The 16,278-nt window shown below is 45.5% G+C and overlaps 2 protein-coding genes across 2 annotated transcripts; one reads left to right on the top strand and one right to left on the bottom strand.

The window, feature by feature from the left end:
- Positions 1–4,103: 4,103 nt before the first annotated feature.
- Positions 4,104–7,319, bottom strand: BORCS6 (BLOC-1 related complex subunit 6; the record flags this gene model as incomplete). Its single annotated transcript, XM_051613670.1, is given in 2 exon segments — positions 4,104–7,241; positions 7,244–7,319. Coding segments are annotated over 2 exon segments (1,185 nt in total), but the record flags the coding sequence as incomplete, so codon positions are not given.
- Positions 7,315–9,473, top strand: PNRC1 (proline rich nuclear receptor coactivator 1). The gene is made up of 2 exons (XM_051613491.1): positions 7,315–7,820; positions 8,313–9,473. Exons 1-2 carry the CDS (start codon positions 7,392–7,394, stop codon positions 8,751–8,753), a joined length of 870 nt encoding a protein of 289 aa, XP_051469451.1. The 5' UTR covers positions 7,315–7,391; the 3' UTR covers positions 8,754–9,473.
- The last annotated feature ends 6,805 nt before the right edge of the window (positions 9,474–16,278 follow it).

Here is a 16,278-nt window from a genome sequence, read left to right as displayed (position 1 = left end):
ACAGAGACATTTTAAAAGATAAAGGAATGGGTGACATTGAAAGGGAATAGGTCAGGTAGGAAGCAGAAGCTAGCCTTGGACAGGACTTGCAGATGACTGTTTTTAATTTGAGGCAGAATAGGAACAGAAAACAAGAGCAGATGAAAGAAGACATAACTGAGCTAAGTAAGAAGGCTGGTGCCTTGGCAGTATGATAACAACACTGATGTAGTGTTGCAGCTGATAAGTGGGATCTAATAATAACACTGAGACCTGACGAAGTCCAGAACAAGGTTTTGCCAGAGGAACTGTGGCTGTGGAAAATTGTGAGGGGGGAAGGACAAAACCTTCTAGTTCATCTCAGCAGACAAAAGAAAACTGATTACATCAGAGCAGGAGAGATAAAAGGCTTGCAGTTGCACATCTCGTTCTTTAAAGAGGGAAACAAAACCAAACCTGATCTGTATCATTGACTATAAATGGCACACAGGAAGAGTTCTGGAAAATGGAAAACCCCAGTGTTGCTCTGCAGTGAGAAACTCCCCTCTCCTTCCAGCTGAGGACACGTCACTGGAAAGTCCCAGCCTGCATAAAAAAAAATCCACCAAGTACACAACTTGCGTAGGCAGTGAAAACAGAAAGAGGAACAAAGTCAAATGATACTTTGACTTTAAAGGAGTTTATTTTCAGGTTAGCATTTCCCTGAATGGCAGCAGCTCAGGTTTAGACAAGAAAAATGTCACTAGAGTGAAAATGGCTGGTAAAAGTCACTGCTGCTATTAGGCCATAGAAAGGCCATGTATTAAAACACTAAGATCTAACTTGGGTTTTATTTTCATTTTCTGCTGCTGAGTGTGGTCAGACGATGCCAGTGACAAAGCAGATACCCAGGATTATTACATCACTGTAAAATTATAAATTATTGCCTAGCAAGTCTGTGAAATTTTTCCCCCTTCATTTACATGTATGTCCAGACAAGGAAGCCATCCTCAACAAAGCACTTCCTAACAACTCACTGGGCACAACTCTTTACCTTACAGTCAAGTTCAATGCTGGGAATTTTTCCTGCACTGTCCATAAAGAAAACAAGGAAAAAACATGGCTAGTCATACCGAGACAAGAACTACAGCACTGGACAAAATTCTAAGTTTCTTCTCTCTGTAACTAGCCTTCATGAAAAGAAAAATCCTGACAAAAATTACCACCCTTCTCTGAAATAAATCAACTTTCAAGAAAGGTACTTCACAGTAATTCATCGCAGCAACATTAACTTATATTCTGGGATCAATTACAGTGACAGGCTTTCTAGCTGCAATCCAGGAAAATAATCAAGATAGTTTTAACTCTGCTTTTCTGCTCTCCCACATAATGAATGCTGTTGCATCCTGACTGATGCACATGACATCCAACCCTGGTAACAAACAACAGATGCCAGTTTTTCAAGTGTTGTGTAGCCTGCCCTATCAATGCAACTAAGTTGTAGTATTTTATTTTCTTTAAATTCATGTTCTCTCAAGTCTCATCAGAATCAACACTACAGCAAGAGCCATCTCAAACCCATAATCCTTGACAGCCAATAACTATTATTTTTTATTAAACTGGCAACCTACTCACGTCGTCTCCGATTTGGAAAGAGGATCAGTTAGCAGCCTTTGTTGGGGAGGGAGAGGGTATTATGGTTGGGTTTTTTATTTAGTTTTAGCATTGCTTCTAATGGCTACAATTAGTAGTAGGGAACCAGAACTGCAGGAAGGTTTGAAATTTTGATTCTTTATAATTTTTCCTGTTACTAGATAAGGGCATAAAGCTACTATTGTTGTAATGAGGGGCAGGAGGATCTTGAGCTCTAAGGTGGAAGCTCAGGGCCCGAGTTCATTGATCCTGTCTCTTCTTACAGAGCTTTGAACAGCAGAGACTAATGATAACAAAAGCTTTCCCCAGGCACCAAGTTGGAGCAGCAGATGTGAAATCCAGATCAGTTTCAGTTCCCTGCATCTGATGCAATAACTGTGTTAAGCTTTCTAAAAGAGAAATGACATGAACTTCTCCTCCATGTGTGCTCCTTCATGCATGGCAGGATCCAGGATATGTTTCCTGAATGGGGTCAGGGTGGAGACAATACAAAAATTGTACAAATTGGACCCTTTATGATTTTTATAGGAATGTCCTTTCCTCAAAGCAATTTCCTAGGAAAAGGAAATTCCCTTTCTAGAAAGAGAAGGGAAAAAAAACCAACAAGGCAGCTTGTGACAGCAACATAAATACATCTCCTGATCTTTTAAAGCTGAGATTTTTTTCTGGTGTACACACCAGTGTTGATCAGGACAAGGTACTGTGGCATCTGACAGCAAGAACCTGTCTTAGGTTGGATGACACCTATTGCAAGAAGCCTCTATCTTAAAAGACTCCTCATCTTCAGCTAACACAGTTTGCTACAAGAGCTGATCTACGGACTCCTCTGGAAAGCTACTAATTCTGAAGCTTTAAAATTAAGGTTTTTGTCTGGTAGTACAGTCATGCTATTTGAAACCATTACAAAATAGTTGGATCTTTAATGGTAAGAGGTCTGCTCTTGGATTCATTCCACATGTTGTTTCTCATGCCAGTAACTCAGTAAAGACCTATGTCATGAGACTAAGAACTACCATAAATCTGGACATTCCAGCCAAAATACTTAGTTATTTTAGTCTCTGGCTGGCAGCAAGACACACAAAAAGTTGATGTATTTACTTACTGAATATCTGATGCAATTAAGTAACACTGAAAAAAAAAAGCCTTCAAGGCGAAATGTCAGTTATGTTCATTCCTGCCTCGGGTGTCTGGCTGGTTTTTTTCAGCTGTAATAAGATTTATCTGGTAAAGCTCCTTTAAATATCATGGAAATGGAATCAGTTTGTGAAGTTTTGTATTCCCTGACTCTAAAGAAAAGAAGGAAGAAAAAGCCCAAATGAAGAAGAATCAACCACACCTTCATCAGAAAGAGGATTTTCATAGACCTGGACAGAAAAAAGACACTTGTCCTGAAGAACAAGAAAATCCCAAACAACAAAAAAAACCCCACAAACCCACACCAAACCCAAAACCTAACCTAATTCCTAACCGAGTAACCTAATTCCTAACAGAGTCACTGGCAGTTGTCAGAGCAGGGCAGTCATTCCTGGCACACAGCTAACTCTCAGGCTTTGCTTAGTGCTCTGCACGTCATTGTATTTTGTTGGTTTTCTTCAACCTTGCCCATCTTGTTACACTGGAAGTTCACTTGGCAGCTGACACAGAAAGGAAAACAAGACCAGCTGTAAAGCTGAGTGACTAAGCAAGAAAATGGATGCAAACCCATTTGAAGGTCTTTGAAAATCCAAACACAGTTTTACTCTGCTCAATGACCAGTTAAGCAAATAAAGGCTACAAGAACGTGAAAGCTTCCCACTCAACATCCAGGAGTTGGAAAGTGCCAGAATTAACACAGAAGATTCACAACAAAGTCTGGACTGGGATCAAAAGGGCAGTACAAAAGTCTCTGGCTGCAGAAGGACTAGATTCACTCCTGGCTGCACATAGCTCTCAAGTGGTTCACATGGGACCTGAAGGGCAGGGCTGGTACCAGAGCTGTGCTGACACAGAGGCTGGCAAGTGTCACCTTTCCTGCAGCAACAGAGGCTGGTATGGATGGAGGGGCTTGGGGGCTGGAAACCACAGCACATATGTGGTAACGTTGATATTGACCGTGGTGGCACAGAACAGGCTCACATCGTTTGGCCATGCCTGCCCCAGGGACAGCAAATGTACAGGGCAGACACCAGGGAACAGGAGCCACTTCACCAAGCTCAGTCAAGTCTTCAAACAATCTTGAGTTTTTCAGACAGACATTAAAAAACCAACCCCAGCAGTGTAATTACTGTTCCTTCATGATTGTAATTCCCTAGTCATCCCTTTTTCATCACATGAATGACACCACTGTCAGAAATTACTGCCTGAGGACCTAGGCTGAAACCAGCTCTGCAATCACACGCATGGGTCCCTGTACAGATGCAAGAACAGAGTATAAATTAGCTCTCAAATTATTTTACCAAATAAGAAAAGCAATAATTGAGAAGTGAAATGCTTCAGCAACAAATCACTAAGAATTAAAAACATACAAGTAGTCCTTTTATTCTACAGACTTGACAGTTTTTGCAAGGAATTGGCATTGAACATAGATGACTGCAAAGGAAATGCTACCAAGAACCAACAGTGCACTGAAACTCATATGCTTCAAAGGCTTCACCTCAGCCTGTACAAATAAAGCTTCTCTGTACATTTGTGGCTACACAAATAAGCTTGCAGGTCTTTCCTGTGTATTTCAACAATACTCACAACTTGAGCAAGATCAAACGTTGGTTTTCACTCTTGACATCCACAAAACATACTCAGCAAAGCAACTGTATCTCCATGATAGGCAAGTTCAAAGTTTCTGAGGAGTAACACCCCAGAACCATTAAGACCACAGCTGTTGCTGTGGAGTTATGGAAACTTTAGTGTCTTGTAGGGCCAGGGGCAGTTAATTTATCCTTTTTCTCTCCTCTAGTCTCTATTAGACCTCTGCTCCCCATTCTGGAGCCACAACTATTCCCCAGAAGACAGCACCACAAGAGCTGCAACCACAAAGAGGCCTTGGCACAGCCCATTTCCAGCCCTCTGCCATTGCTAGGGCTAGAAGGCCACAGGTAAAACACACCCCTCTGCTGAGGGAAAAACATGGCCATATCAGGAGGCCCCAAAATAGGCCAGAGACTAGTAGTATGCAAACCAGAGTGGCATAAAACCAAATTATTTTGTTACAATTTAGTATTATCTACATGCAGCAGCACAGTACATCACACCATCCCCCCTCAGTCAGTGTCTTTAATGAGATTAAGGAGGGGCAGCAGCTGCACCTATAATAAACCTATCTGCTCTTCAACCAGAAGTCACAGGACTCATACAGTACTTCCAGCTACCTTTGCTCCAAGGTTTTTAGGAGCCATTGGTCACCAAAAGCACCATTACACATACGTAAGAAAGATCACAGTGATCATTTCTCTGCTGATGTCTTGTTACACAGGCATTTGTGACCTAAATGTATCACTAAAAGCACCATCTAAGAGGTTAACTGCATAGGAACCACAGTCAGCAGAGACTTCAGCTACTCTCAGGCCTCAGAGGAAATACTTACTGATACAGCAAAATCACTCCTGCATACAGTGATGCAGACACAAAATCTTCATGTTACACAAATAATTCCTCCCAAGGTACCCATTTCATGTCAGCCATACACCCAAGTACTGTCACCACATACTCATGTTCCTCATTTAATTATTTTCCCCATTGAAAACAAAACACCACACAGGATCATTTCACAGTGATGCCATTTAAACTTCTACACTGTGAAAACTGTAGAGACCAATAGAGGCAAAGCATATTTCATCTGAAGGCTTTTATTCAGAACTTTGCATATGGATTTGTTCTCTGAATTTCAATTATACTCCATGGATTTTATATTCTACTCCAAAAACAAACGACTTTGCTATATATATGAAATTTCCTCTTATCTTCCCTTCCAGCTGTGTCCTGTAAGAGACAGCAGTGTTCTGCACGTTTATTTGCTGTCACAGCAGAAGTAAGAATCACTTGCCAGGCACTAAGTCAACCACAAATAAGCACAGATGACTGTGAGCATCAAGCAAGTATTCGTAACAATTTCAAATTTGGTTAAAAAAATAAAATTAACAGCTGCTTTTAACGAAGACCGGTTAGTTTTTTCTTTCCTAGCCTTCAATAAATAGAAAGCATAAGGCATGTGGAATCCAAAACCTTTAATGGAGCTGCAGCTAAAAACCTGCCATTCACCCCACCGTCCCAACTTCTTCCTTCCCCGGCCGCACCAGCCTCGCCTCCTCCACGCGAACACCAGGGAACGGGGCCGCAGATCCCGGCTGGGCAGGCAGAGGGGCACGGAGGGAGGAAGGAGGTGCGGGCGGGGAGCTGACCGCCCCGCCGGGGGGGCTGCCGGGGCGGCAGCGCAGCAGCCCGGGGGGGCGGAGCGGCCCGGCCTCCCCCCGGCGCCCGGCGAGGCCCCGGCTCCGCAGCACCCCGCGTGTCAGCGGGCAGGGCAGGAAGGCGGGCGCGGCCTCCCGCTTACTTGCAGAGCCCCTCCAGGCGCTCCAGGGTGCCCTTCATGTCGCGGATGCGCTTGGCCAGCGCGGGCACGGGCTGCATGGCGCGGTCCAGCTCCTCGCAGCGCGCCACCAGCGCGTACATGGCGCGGATGCTGAGGTCGGCCGCCTCGCCCAGGCTCTCCACCCCGTCGCGGTAGGTCTGGATGCAGCCCACGCTGAGCGCCGTCAGGGCCTGCAGGCCGCAGTGCACGTGGCGCAGCAGCTCGTCCACCTGCCCCGCCACCTGCCCGGCCAGCGCCACCACGTCCTGCAGCGCCCCGGGGTCGATGGCGGGGATGGAGCCGCCGCCTCCCGCCGCCGCGGGCTCCCCCCGCGGGGCGCCGCTCAGCCGGATCCGCCGCTCCAGGTTGTTGGCCACGAACTGGGTGAGGCGGCCCTCCCGCAGCACCGTCCCCTCCAGCTCCAGCGCGCTCGCCAGCGTCGCCCGCCGCCCCTCCAGCAGCTGCTGCCGCCCCGCCGCCGCTCCGCCGCCGCCGCCTGCGGCGAGGCTCAGCGCCTCCAGGCTCCGCGCGTCCCGCCTCCGCCCCGGCGCCTCACGGCCCGGCACCTGCTCCTCCTCCTGCTCCTCCTGCCCCGCCGGGGCCGCCACGGGCCGCTGCGCCGGGACCTCCATGGCGGGCGCCCCGAGCCTGCCCCGCCGCCGCGGCCCCAGGGGGGCGTGTCCCCGCCTGCTCCCGTGCTCCGCGATTGGCTGCGGAGCGAGGGGGGCGTGACCCAGGCGGCTGGTCTGCCGTCCGATTGGCCGGCCCCTCTCGCCAGGAGAAGCGCCCGCCCCCTCCGCTCCCTTCCTCCTGCCGCCCCGTCACTCGGAGACTGGGGCGCGCCCGATGTTTGTGTCTGTCCGGATTGGCCAGCCTGCGGAAGCGGGCGTGGCCCCAAGTGTTTGTGTCGCTTCTGATTGGCCGAGGCGGAGCCAGCGAGGTAGCCTTTTGGCCGCGATTGGCGGAGCCGGGTGGAGAGGCGTGCCGCTCGCGCCATCCCCGCACGGTGATTGGCGGGAGGGCGGAAGGGGGCGTGGCCCGCCCCGGTAACAACACCGGGCGCCGCTGGCCGCTCGTTTCACTCCCCGCCATGTTCTCCTAGCAGCGGGTGCGATTGCGCCACCGCCTCAGCCCACAAAGCCCAGGCAGACCCTTCCCCAGCGACCCGACCCGCTCACCCCCTGCCTGGGCTCGACCCCCCGCTTCCCGACACAACTCTGGGTACCCACGTCCCGCCATGGTCACCACCACGGCGCCGCCGCCCTTCCTGGCTCGGATCTCGGCAGGCACCGAAGACCCCCGGCGGCTGCCCTCCGCTCTCTTCCAGCGCCTCAGGCGAGGGGACGGCACCTGTGAGAACCAGCCCAGCTGCTGCCTGGCGGGCCCGGGGGGCAGCGCGCGGCCCGCGCTGAAGAGAGTCCGGCGGAGGAAGGGGAAGATCCGGCCCAGCCCCGCGGGGCTCCTGCCCAGCCGCTACCAACAGTACCAACAGCACCGCGCCGGCCTGGGGAGAAGGACCTCGCTGGGAACGCACGGCCAGGGCGAACTCCGCGCTCACCCCGCGCCCGCAGCCTCCCCGGCCGCCGGCCCGGGAACGGGCCGCTCGGAGGAGCCCCCCGCGCCCGCCCCCTCGAGACCCGCGCCGAGCAAGCCCCTCAGGAAGGAGGTAACGACCCAGCTCCGCTACCCCGGCTCAGCTCTCCCCGCTTTCCCCCTCCCGTCCCCCTTCCCCGGGGGGGGGGGGGGTCCCAGCTGCGGGGCCCGGGCGGGAGTGGGGGGGGGGGCAGAGTTTCCGTTACGCCCGCTCGGACGGGGCGGGGGGGGGGGGGGGGGCACAACGAGAGAGCGCGACCGCGGGCGCTGATTGGTGGGTCGGGGCAGCCAATCGGCGCCCGCCGCTGCGCCCAGCAACAGCCGGATTTAGCCCGCGGGCCGCGCGCCAGCCGCCCCTGCGCGCGCAGGGCGGGACGTGCGGGGGGCGCAGCGCCCCATGGCGGCGGGTTCGAGACCCGCCCGGTGCCCGCAGCCCCCGCCCGCCGCCCCGGCCCCGGCAGCGCGGCCGGGAGCCCGCTCAGCCGCTGTCCCGGCGGCGGGGCTGCGGCCGGAGGGGCCCGCTGAGGAGGAGAAGCGTGTCGACGTGAGCTCTTTGTCTCTGCAGTTCTTAAAGAGCAAGATGGGAAAGACCGAGAAGGCCGCCGTCCCCTACAGCCCCCCTGTTCACGGTTTGCATCTGTGTGAGCAACCAAAGATCACCAGGCAGAAGAGCAAATGTAACGTGCCCCTGGCAAAGATCACCTCGGCAAAAAAGATCGAGAACTTTTGGCAAGATTCTGTGTCGCAAGACATCGTTCAGAAGCAGGAGAAAAAGCCACTTAAAAACGCGGAGAACTTCAGAAATACCAGGTCCAAGAAACCTGTTGCCCTGACTGAAGCCAGCCAGAAAGAAAATTACGCTGGGGCAAAATTTAGCGACCCACCATCTCCTAGTGTCCTTCCAAAGCCTCCCAGCCACTGGGTGGGTGGCACAGCTGAACCGTCTGACCAAAACAGGGAGTTGATGGCAGTCCACTTGAAAACTCTCCTTAAAGTTCAAGCATAGTTTCCAAGATCTCTTGAGTAATTGGCAAAGAAAACTCATCCAGGAAACTTAAAAAAACATGCCTTGTTGCAACAAAAATTGCAAAAGACTGTCAAGTCTTACCATGTTAACAAATCCTTGTATTATATTTTTTATGGTCGTGTAAATAGTGTACATCATGTATTATGTGTATATTCTTGTTCATACTTTGAGAGGTACATTTTAGTTTTGTTATGAAATGATGTATTTTGCACTGCCTGAATGGTAGATGTCTTGTATATACAATATGGACAACTTTTAAGTGTGTGCTTGACACATGAAGACTTGACTTGATTTGCACAAGGTAATGAAAATTTTGAAAGGAGAGTACAGCTTTCTGATTTTAAGGTTCCAGATCAAATGTGAATGTTTTATTCATGCACTACTGACAATAGTTTTACCTTCTGTGTCCCAATCAAGTATAAACATGGAATTTTCATACAAATGTGAAGTTTTGCTCTCTGCTCTGGAAACAGTATTTGGCATTCCTGTTCCATCTGTTCATTTTTAAAATTAACTGGAATTTGAGTGAAATTCCAACCCATCAATTTGAGCACTGCTGATTTCTTTAAAGAGGAAAAAAAAAAAAAGAAAAAGAAAAAAAAATAAAAAAAAAAAAGGAAAAAGAAAGGAGCAGAGCTTTCTGCCAAAAATCCAATTGGTCACCAAAAAATTAAATAAAACAATTTGGCCTCCCCTTAAGCATGTCTCTGTTTTTCTTTTGTGTATGTGTCTTTTAATTCAGTATGTGAACTTCAATTACTTGATTGTCTTCTAGTGCATCAGTAGGAATATCTTTTTCCTTCTCAGCCTTTAACTATCCAAATAATTAAGAGAATCAATAGCCCATTAAGAATTCTGTGTGTTTTTAAAAATGTTTCCTTTGTGATATTTTAGATTCCTTGTCCTATTGTTTCTTGAAACTTAGATCTCAAGAAAGTTGAGCAATTGCACATTCAGATTAATGTTGCAAAGCTCCTCAATTATAGTTCATAGTAAGTGGTTCTTGAAGCAGTTGATACTGAAAGGTAGCAATGACACAAAAGCATTGATGGGGCATCACGTTAAGTTAAACCTAGTATTTTTCACCAGACCTGTCTCTTGCTGACATCTGTGCTGAAAATCCCATTCCATGGGGCTGTAGATTGGTCGGACAGGCACGCTAAGGAGATTATTTAGGTCTGCAGTTATTTTACTAATCTAGTATTTAAATAAGATGAATAAGCAGGACATATGTGGAATTTGCATAAGATAGAAAAGCATTTTTAAGTTTCAAGTTTTCAGATCCATTGGGAAAAATAAAAATCCTTTGGGTGCTAGGAAGGATCCGTAGAAAGAAAATGCTGGCAGCAGGGTCCCTGCTGAGCTGGTTCCTTAGCCTGAGTGGTGTTTCCAGGGCTTCAGAGTGAGCAACCTCAGCTCCCTTAATGCACATGTACTGCTTCTGATAGTATCACTTTGTGCTGGGCATGGGAATTGGCAGCATCCATTAATATTTTGATGGGTCAAAACCAGGAGAATTTCTTTGCTTTGTTTTTATAAATTATTTATATGGGTGCAGGATTTTTCATTATAATCCTGTTAGACTATGGTCTAGACTTAGAAGATCATACGAAAGGCTTCAGGTTCACTGTCTTGCCAAATAGGTCTGTATTACTTGATTAATGATGGTCCTTGCTTGAGGCAAATGACTGGTTTAACAGCCCAGTTTGCTGCCTAACCTAAATACTCCATAATTCAGTGTTTCCTAGCTTGTAGTCTTAAAAATGAACAAAAATCCTCCTTTTAACGTTTTTGAATAAACAGTGTTAGGGCAAAGAAAAATTCTACTGGAATCTTACTAAGGATGACTCAACTAAGACTGTAAGTCCCAGTTTACTATATTTGGTGTACACTCTATTGATCTACTCTTGTGCTTTTTTTTTTTTTTTTTCCCTTCCTTGCTTTTGCCTGAATGTCATCAAGCACAGAGGAAAATACCCTTAGCAATTCCCCATAGCTTTAGGCCACGGTTCATTTCGTCAGCTGAACTTGTGATTGTCTTGAATCTTGGTAAGTAGCTTGGCAAGAGCTAGTTTCCATCAGCCAAATAAGTTGGCATTGTTTAAGAGAAGGTATGCTTTTTTTCCACCATCTCTGTTACCATTTGCCTCTTCCCAGCCCCTTGGAGCTGACATCCCATTGCATATTTTGAATGCTAGCTCTGAGCTGATGTAAAATTTACCAACATCACATGCCTCCTTATTTCTACCCTGATCTGCTGACACCTCCCTGGGGGTTACAAAATTCATTAAATGTAAGTGCTGATGGTTCTTAGCTCCTCAGCCAAATCTTTTAAAAAGGTTGGATGAGAATTCTGAAGTCTTGAAAATTTAAAACTTCCCATAGCTTGTTGGACCGTGAAGGTTTTCAGGGTATGGTGAAGTGTCTGTCATCTGGTCTTTTCAAACAGTGGAAAAAAAAGAAAAAAAAGCTCAGTTAGCTAATTCTGTGCCAGTATCACTGGTCCTCTTGTGATCTCCCAGAAGTGTTGGGGCACTTCTGGTTTCTTACCTTCTTAGGACCTTTGGGTCCTGACTGAATTACAACACTAGGCCTACATGCAATACACACTTGAGCAAGATAGCCTGAAGAACAAGGGCATTGTCATCAATTAGGGCCCTATTCTGCTCTTAGTTTATCACTCTCCCACGTTTTTTTCCTTTATCTTTCTACAGTGTTTTCTTAGAGGGATTTTGACTTTCAAGGTTTCCTTTGCTTGGACAGATTACTCATCCTAGTTCCCTGAAGGCGACACAATGTATTACATGAACATAGTGTGGTTTGAGTTTAGAGCCAGTGAACAAAAGGAAAACATTAGTGGCATGTTTGGAGGACTTACAACTTGCAATAATACAGTGTAATGTCTTTTGAAGTGAACAGCCTTTAAGGAAGGAAATAAAAAACATAGTAGATGTGTTATCATCAGCTGGTTGCATGTCTGCTGTACAGGAATAAATAAATTGCTTATTAAATCTTCCAAGTTCAGTCAGACCGAGGACACTGAACGTACTGCATTGTGGTTAAATAAAAACCTTTTCTGTTCTCAGATCTCCAGTGCAATTCTGTGTGGAGCTGCAGGGGAATCAACTCAGTGAACTGCCAGCTTACATTTAAACAGTTAAATGTCATGTGGTGCTGGTCCTGAAAAAGTAGCTTTCATGGAGTGCAGGAGTATCTGTTGTTGGGCTTTCATGCGTGGCTGAGGCCCAGCCCGTTAGGCAGCCTCGTTAGTAACGCTGGCTTGGAGCTCTGCTGAAGCTGAAATGCTTCTGTCTCCTCATGCAACAGGAGCTGGAAGTCCCACCTGCAGCTGAACTGTTACACCAGGATCTCAGAGATGCTGTTAAATTTTTAAATAGCCTTTATATTATAGAGGCTGTAACTTTTTCAATAAATTGAATTTAATTTCAGCTGATCCAAGTAGTGTAATTTTAAGCAATTCTTGTAATTAGTTTCAGAGGGTATTTTTAAGCGTTTGCATTATAAAGCATTTGATAGCTGCCGCACTTCAGGATTTTTTTCTGCTTTACCCAGTTTTGAGATAAAATATGAAGCTTATAGACTATATGAAGACCAAAGATTATAGATTGGTTTTCATGTAATTTTGGATATATGTTTACCTTTTTCTCAGCATAGAAAGTCTTGACGCTTCTGTCATTAAAGACATTCCCTATTTTCTTCTACAGCTCCTTGAACTCTGAATTTTGGTTTCACAGTCTTTCTCTAAATATTTCTTTTTCATAATGCATGCCTGCCTGCCTGAATTATGTAAGGGGAATTATTTTCTGTTGTAATTTCTAAGAAGTTTTTCTGTTAGGCTGGTCCTTGCCCTAATGATGCTAGGAGCTAAGCAAGCAAAAGCTTGTAAAATGTGAACATCTGTGAAAAATTAATGCTACCTTGTTGAACAGAAAACCCAGTGTTAAATTTTTTTAATATCAGGAAACGTTTAGTTGCTGATTCAATAGAAAAGATTTATGAAGGGAACATCCATCCATTAAGGAGAAACACATTATCCAATAAAAGGACCTAATTACAGAAGTTGAGCAATACAATGTTATCAGCAATGTAGAGGCTGTGAACTTTTTATTTTGCATTGAGAAGGTAGAAGAATGTTATCAGACCTAAGACAGGAAGGTCAAGAATTCAGCTGGATTTAAAAAAAAAAAAATCCTCAGGAATTAATTTTCACAGTGAACACATCAGAGCAGAGATACTTCTTCACCCATGTTGAAGTCAGCATTCCTCCCTAACTTTTTTTTTTCCCAATGAGGTGATAAAATGTCATTTAATCAAGTCCCAGAGAACAGGCCTTTAGATGATACAAAGCCCTAACTGTTGGAAGCACTGTATTGGTGCTTCAGGTTAACATTAGTCTAGGGATATTGCTACTATTTACATGTATTTTGATTGTGTGTGGCAGATGCAGTCATTTAACTTGAGTGGTTCATAAAACCTTGTCTTCAGTTTGAGGATTACATTGATTATGTGTATGTATGTGGGTTGCCACTGGTGAGCAAACTGGTGTGATTTCTGCAATTTATGCCTGAAAGAGGATTTTGGGCATCAAGGACTGTTCTTGTATTTATAGGACTTTGCTGAGTCTTTAGTTGTCATTCAGTATATGGCTGCCTTTATTTCTAGAACTGTTGTAATCATCATTGCAATTTTGCCATTCTTAAAGTCATGAAGCATAAAGTTTTGAGGAGATTCTGTTTCAATGAAAGATGTAATTTGCACCTTTAATGAAGCTGTGTGCTTTCATCAGGTAGGTCTATGAACTTTAACTTGCAAATGTCCTTCTAAGTGGTGATGGCAATGGCCATCAAAATTTACTTTGTTTTTTATTCCCTGAAACAAGACCTAAAGCTACGTTCAATAAAGGGCTTAGTAAATATAGAGTCAGGCCTTTCTCTTGCTTTCTCTCATCACCTCAGTCCTGTGTTCTTTACTGCCTGTTGATGTAGCTGCATGAGAAAGAATGTGTGCCGTTACCTGAAATAATGTATAGCTTGAGATCTACGATTTGCTTTTATGTATTGTATACATAAATAAAATGAAGCTTTTTTATGTTGCGTTTCTAGCATCAGAATATTCAAAAATTGTATGTTGTTGTATTTAGAATATGGATAGGTCACTGTAGGGATTAATGGGGTAGTAAATGGATAGACCTTGTTGAAATTTTAGATACTCTTTGTACACAAGCACGAAAGAAAGTGCTGATACATTTTTGTGCCCTGTACTAGGAGTGATAAGGAAAAATAATTGATGAGACAGAGAGGAAAGAAAACCTGAAAAACAAAGTCAACTAAGAGATAAGAGAGAAGCAGCATAGATGTCACCGCTGTATCATGTGAGGAGAAAAGATAACTGCACTAAAAAATTATCTCCCCAAGTATCTGATGTTACTGCAAATTCCGGGCATTTTAACAACTCGATGAAATGCAGTTTGCTACCAGTTTATGACTGGGACCATCTGGGGAAAGACAGTATGAGCTGGCATGCCTTGTAACTGACTTTTTCTGTCTGATCAGTACCTATTTTTCATAACTAGATATGGTGCCTTGGCACAGCACTCGTGATGGCTAGTCCTGCTTGAAGGATCACAGAACTCTCTACAAGTGCTTACTGCTGCCAGGCTTCCACGGGTTTTTGGAAGAGGTCAGATAAAGCATGCACGTGCCTGCAGCCTTCACATTTTACAGCTGAAAAAACAGGCACAGAGAAGTGAAAAGAAGTTGCTTAAGATCACTCAGCAGGCTGTTCACTAACCCAGGCAGAACCATGGGAGCTCCAGGCAAGTTTTTCCTTTGCTAGTAGATGCAGTTGCTGTGTGATCTGCAAATCTTCCTCATCCCACTGCATAGTACATAAAATGCAATTAATATATTATTGCTGTTATAACTGATAACTTGCACTTTCCCAAACTGTTGTGGTTTTATGTAATTTTCAACACAATCGTGCCCTACTTTTCAAATACAGTGAGGACACAATGTGAAGATACAAGGGGAAAGGTAAAAGTAATCTTGATCCAGTCTTCCCATCTTGATTCAAATGCCAGCTTAGTCAGTTTTCTTAGGAAGGGCCTTGCTTACTTTTAACATTACCAAGATGGTTATATGGGCTGACACCCAAGGATGGTGAAGGACAGTGTTTCCCTCTGGGCAGATGTAAGACACTGAGGAATTGAAGGAACAGAAAGCAAATATGTAATGACCAAAAGACAGAACTCTTTGCTCACTTAGAAATTTTTCTCCACTTGTCTTCCTCAGTTACAGCCAGCCCCCCAACCTCAACTTTGAGGTCTACTAGCAAGTCTCTACCCTTCCTTAATTTCCTACTCCCAAGTTCTTTTCTTGGCAGAAATGCAAGGAACATATTTTACACACCCACTAGTCACCAGGAGCACATTCAGTAACTTTTTGGTTCACTTCCAGAGAACACTTATACCTTGTAGACACAGAAATGATGGGGAAAGAAAAGAACTAAGGCAGAAAAATGTTAAACAACTGCATTACTACAAACATAAAAGATGAAACATATCATGTGCATGTGCAATACAGAAGAACAATGGTACATGTCCCTTAACAGGAGGAGTTACTGTGGCAGGTGTCTTTAAAGCATATGCATATAGCTTAAAGTGAAAGTCCTAGTAAGTGAGTAGGAAGGAAAGTCCAGTGCCAAGGGCTTGTAGGGAGCAGGCTGAGTTCCCTCCAGTGGCTTGCCTGGGCAGTTCCCATGGGTGGCCCCGAAAGGACCCGTTTTGGGAGCAGCAGTGCATCGCTCCTCCTGGCCTTGCCCCAGACCCCATGCTTGTATTAGGTAGCTGGAGGGTATAATCACTGAGTAATTCCTGGGGAGGGCCTAATTGCAAGTTAATTTTAAGTGAGTTATGTAAAAAGATTAAATAGTTCCTTCCCTGTATTTACTTGTCATTAGTTCCCATGCAGACGCAAGCACCCTGAAAAATGTTCTGTCTGCTTTACTCTGCTGCTTCATTGAGTTCATGTCCACTGCTAGTACCTGCTGTTGCTAATGTCTGCGTGACACAGAGGCTTTGTGAGATCCCATTCAGCTGGAACAATCCATGGGATGTCATCAGGAAGTTTTGGAAAAGGCTCTGCAGATGGAAAACACAGCCAGCAGCAGCTGAATCTGTACTTGTGGCTCAGTACAATCTGTTTATTATAAGTGAGCCTCAGGCAGTAATTTCTTGGGTCAGAATATTGTTGAATTATGGTTGCACTGTTGTGTTAGGACACTGAAAAGACAGCAAATAGCATAGAAGGAAAAAAAAAGTTTAATGTTTTTGGTTTTGTTCAGCTTCTGTTTTTCCAAAACGGCAGCTGGAAGATGAGGACAAAATCTCTGGGGAGACTGGGAGAGGTCTCAGCATTGAAAAAGAAAATCTTTATTTTGTCCCTGAACTGGAGGACTTTTGTTGGGAGCTTGACCCTGATTTTTC

This window comes from Apus apus, chromosome 3, assembly GCF_020740795.1.
Source record: "Apus apus isolate bApuApu2 chromosome 3, bApuApu2.pri.cur, whole genome shotgun sequence".
In the NCBI taxonomy this organism is placed as follows: Eukaryota; Metazoa; Chordata; class Aves; order Apodiformes; family Apodidae; genus Apus; species Apus apus.
The sequence above is the reverse complement of the archived record's forward strand: the minus strand, read 5'-3'. Positions and strand labels throughout refer to the sequence as shown.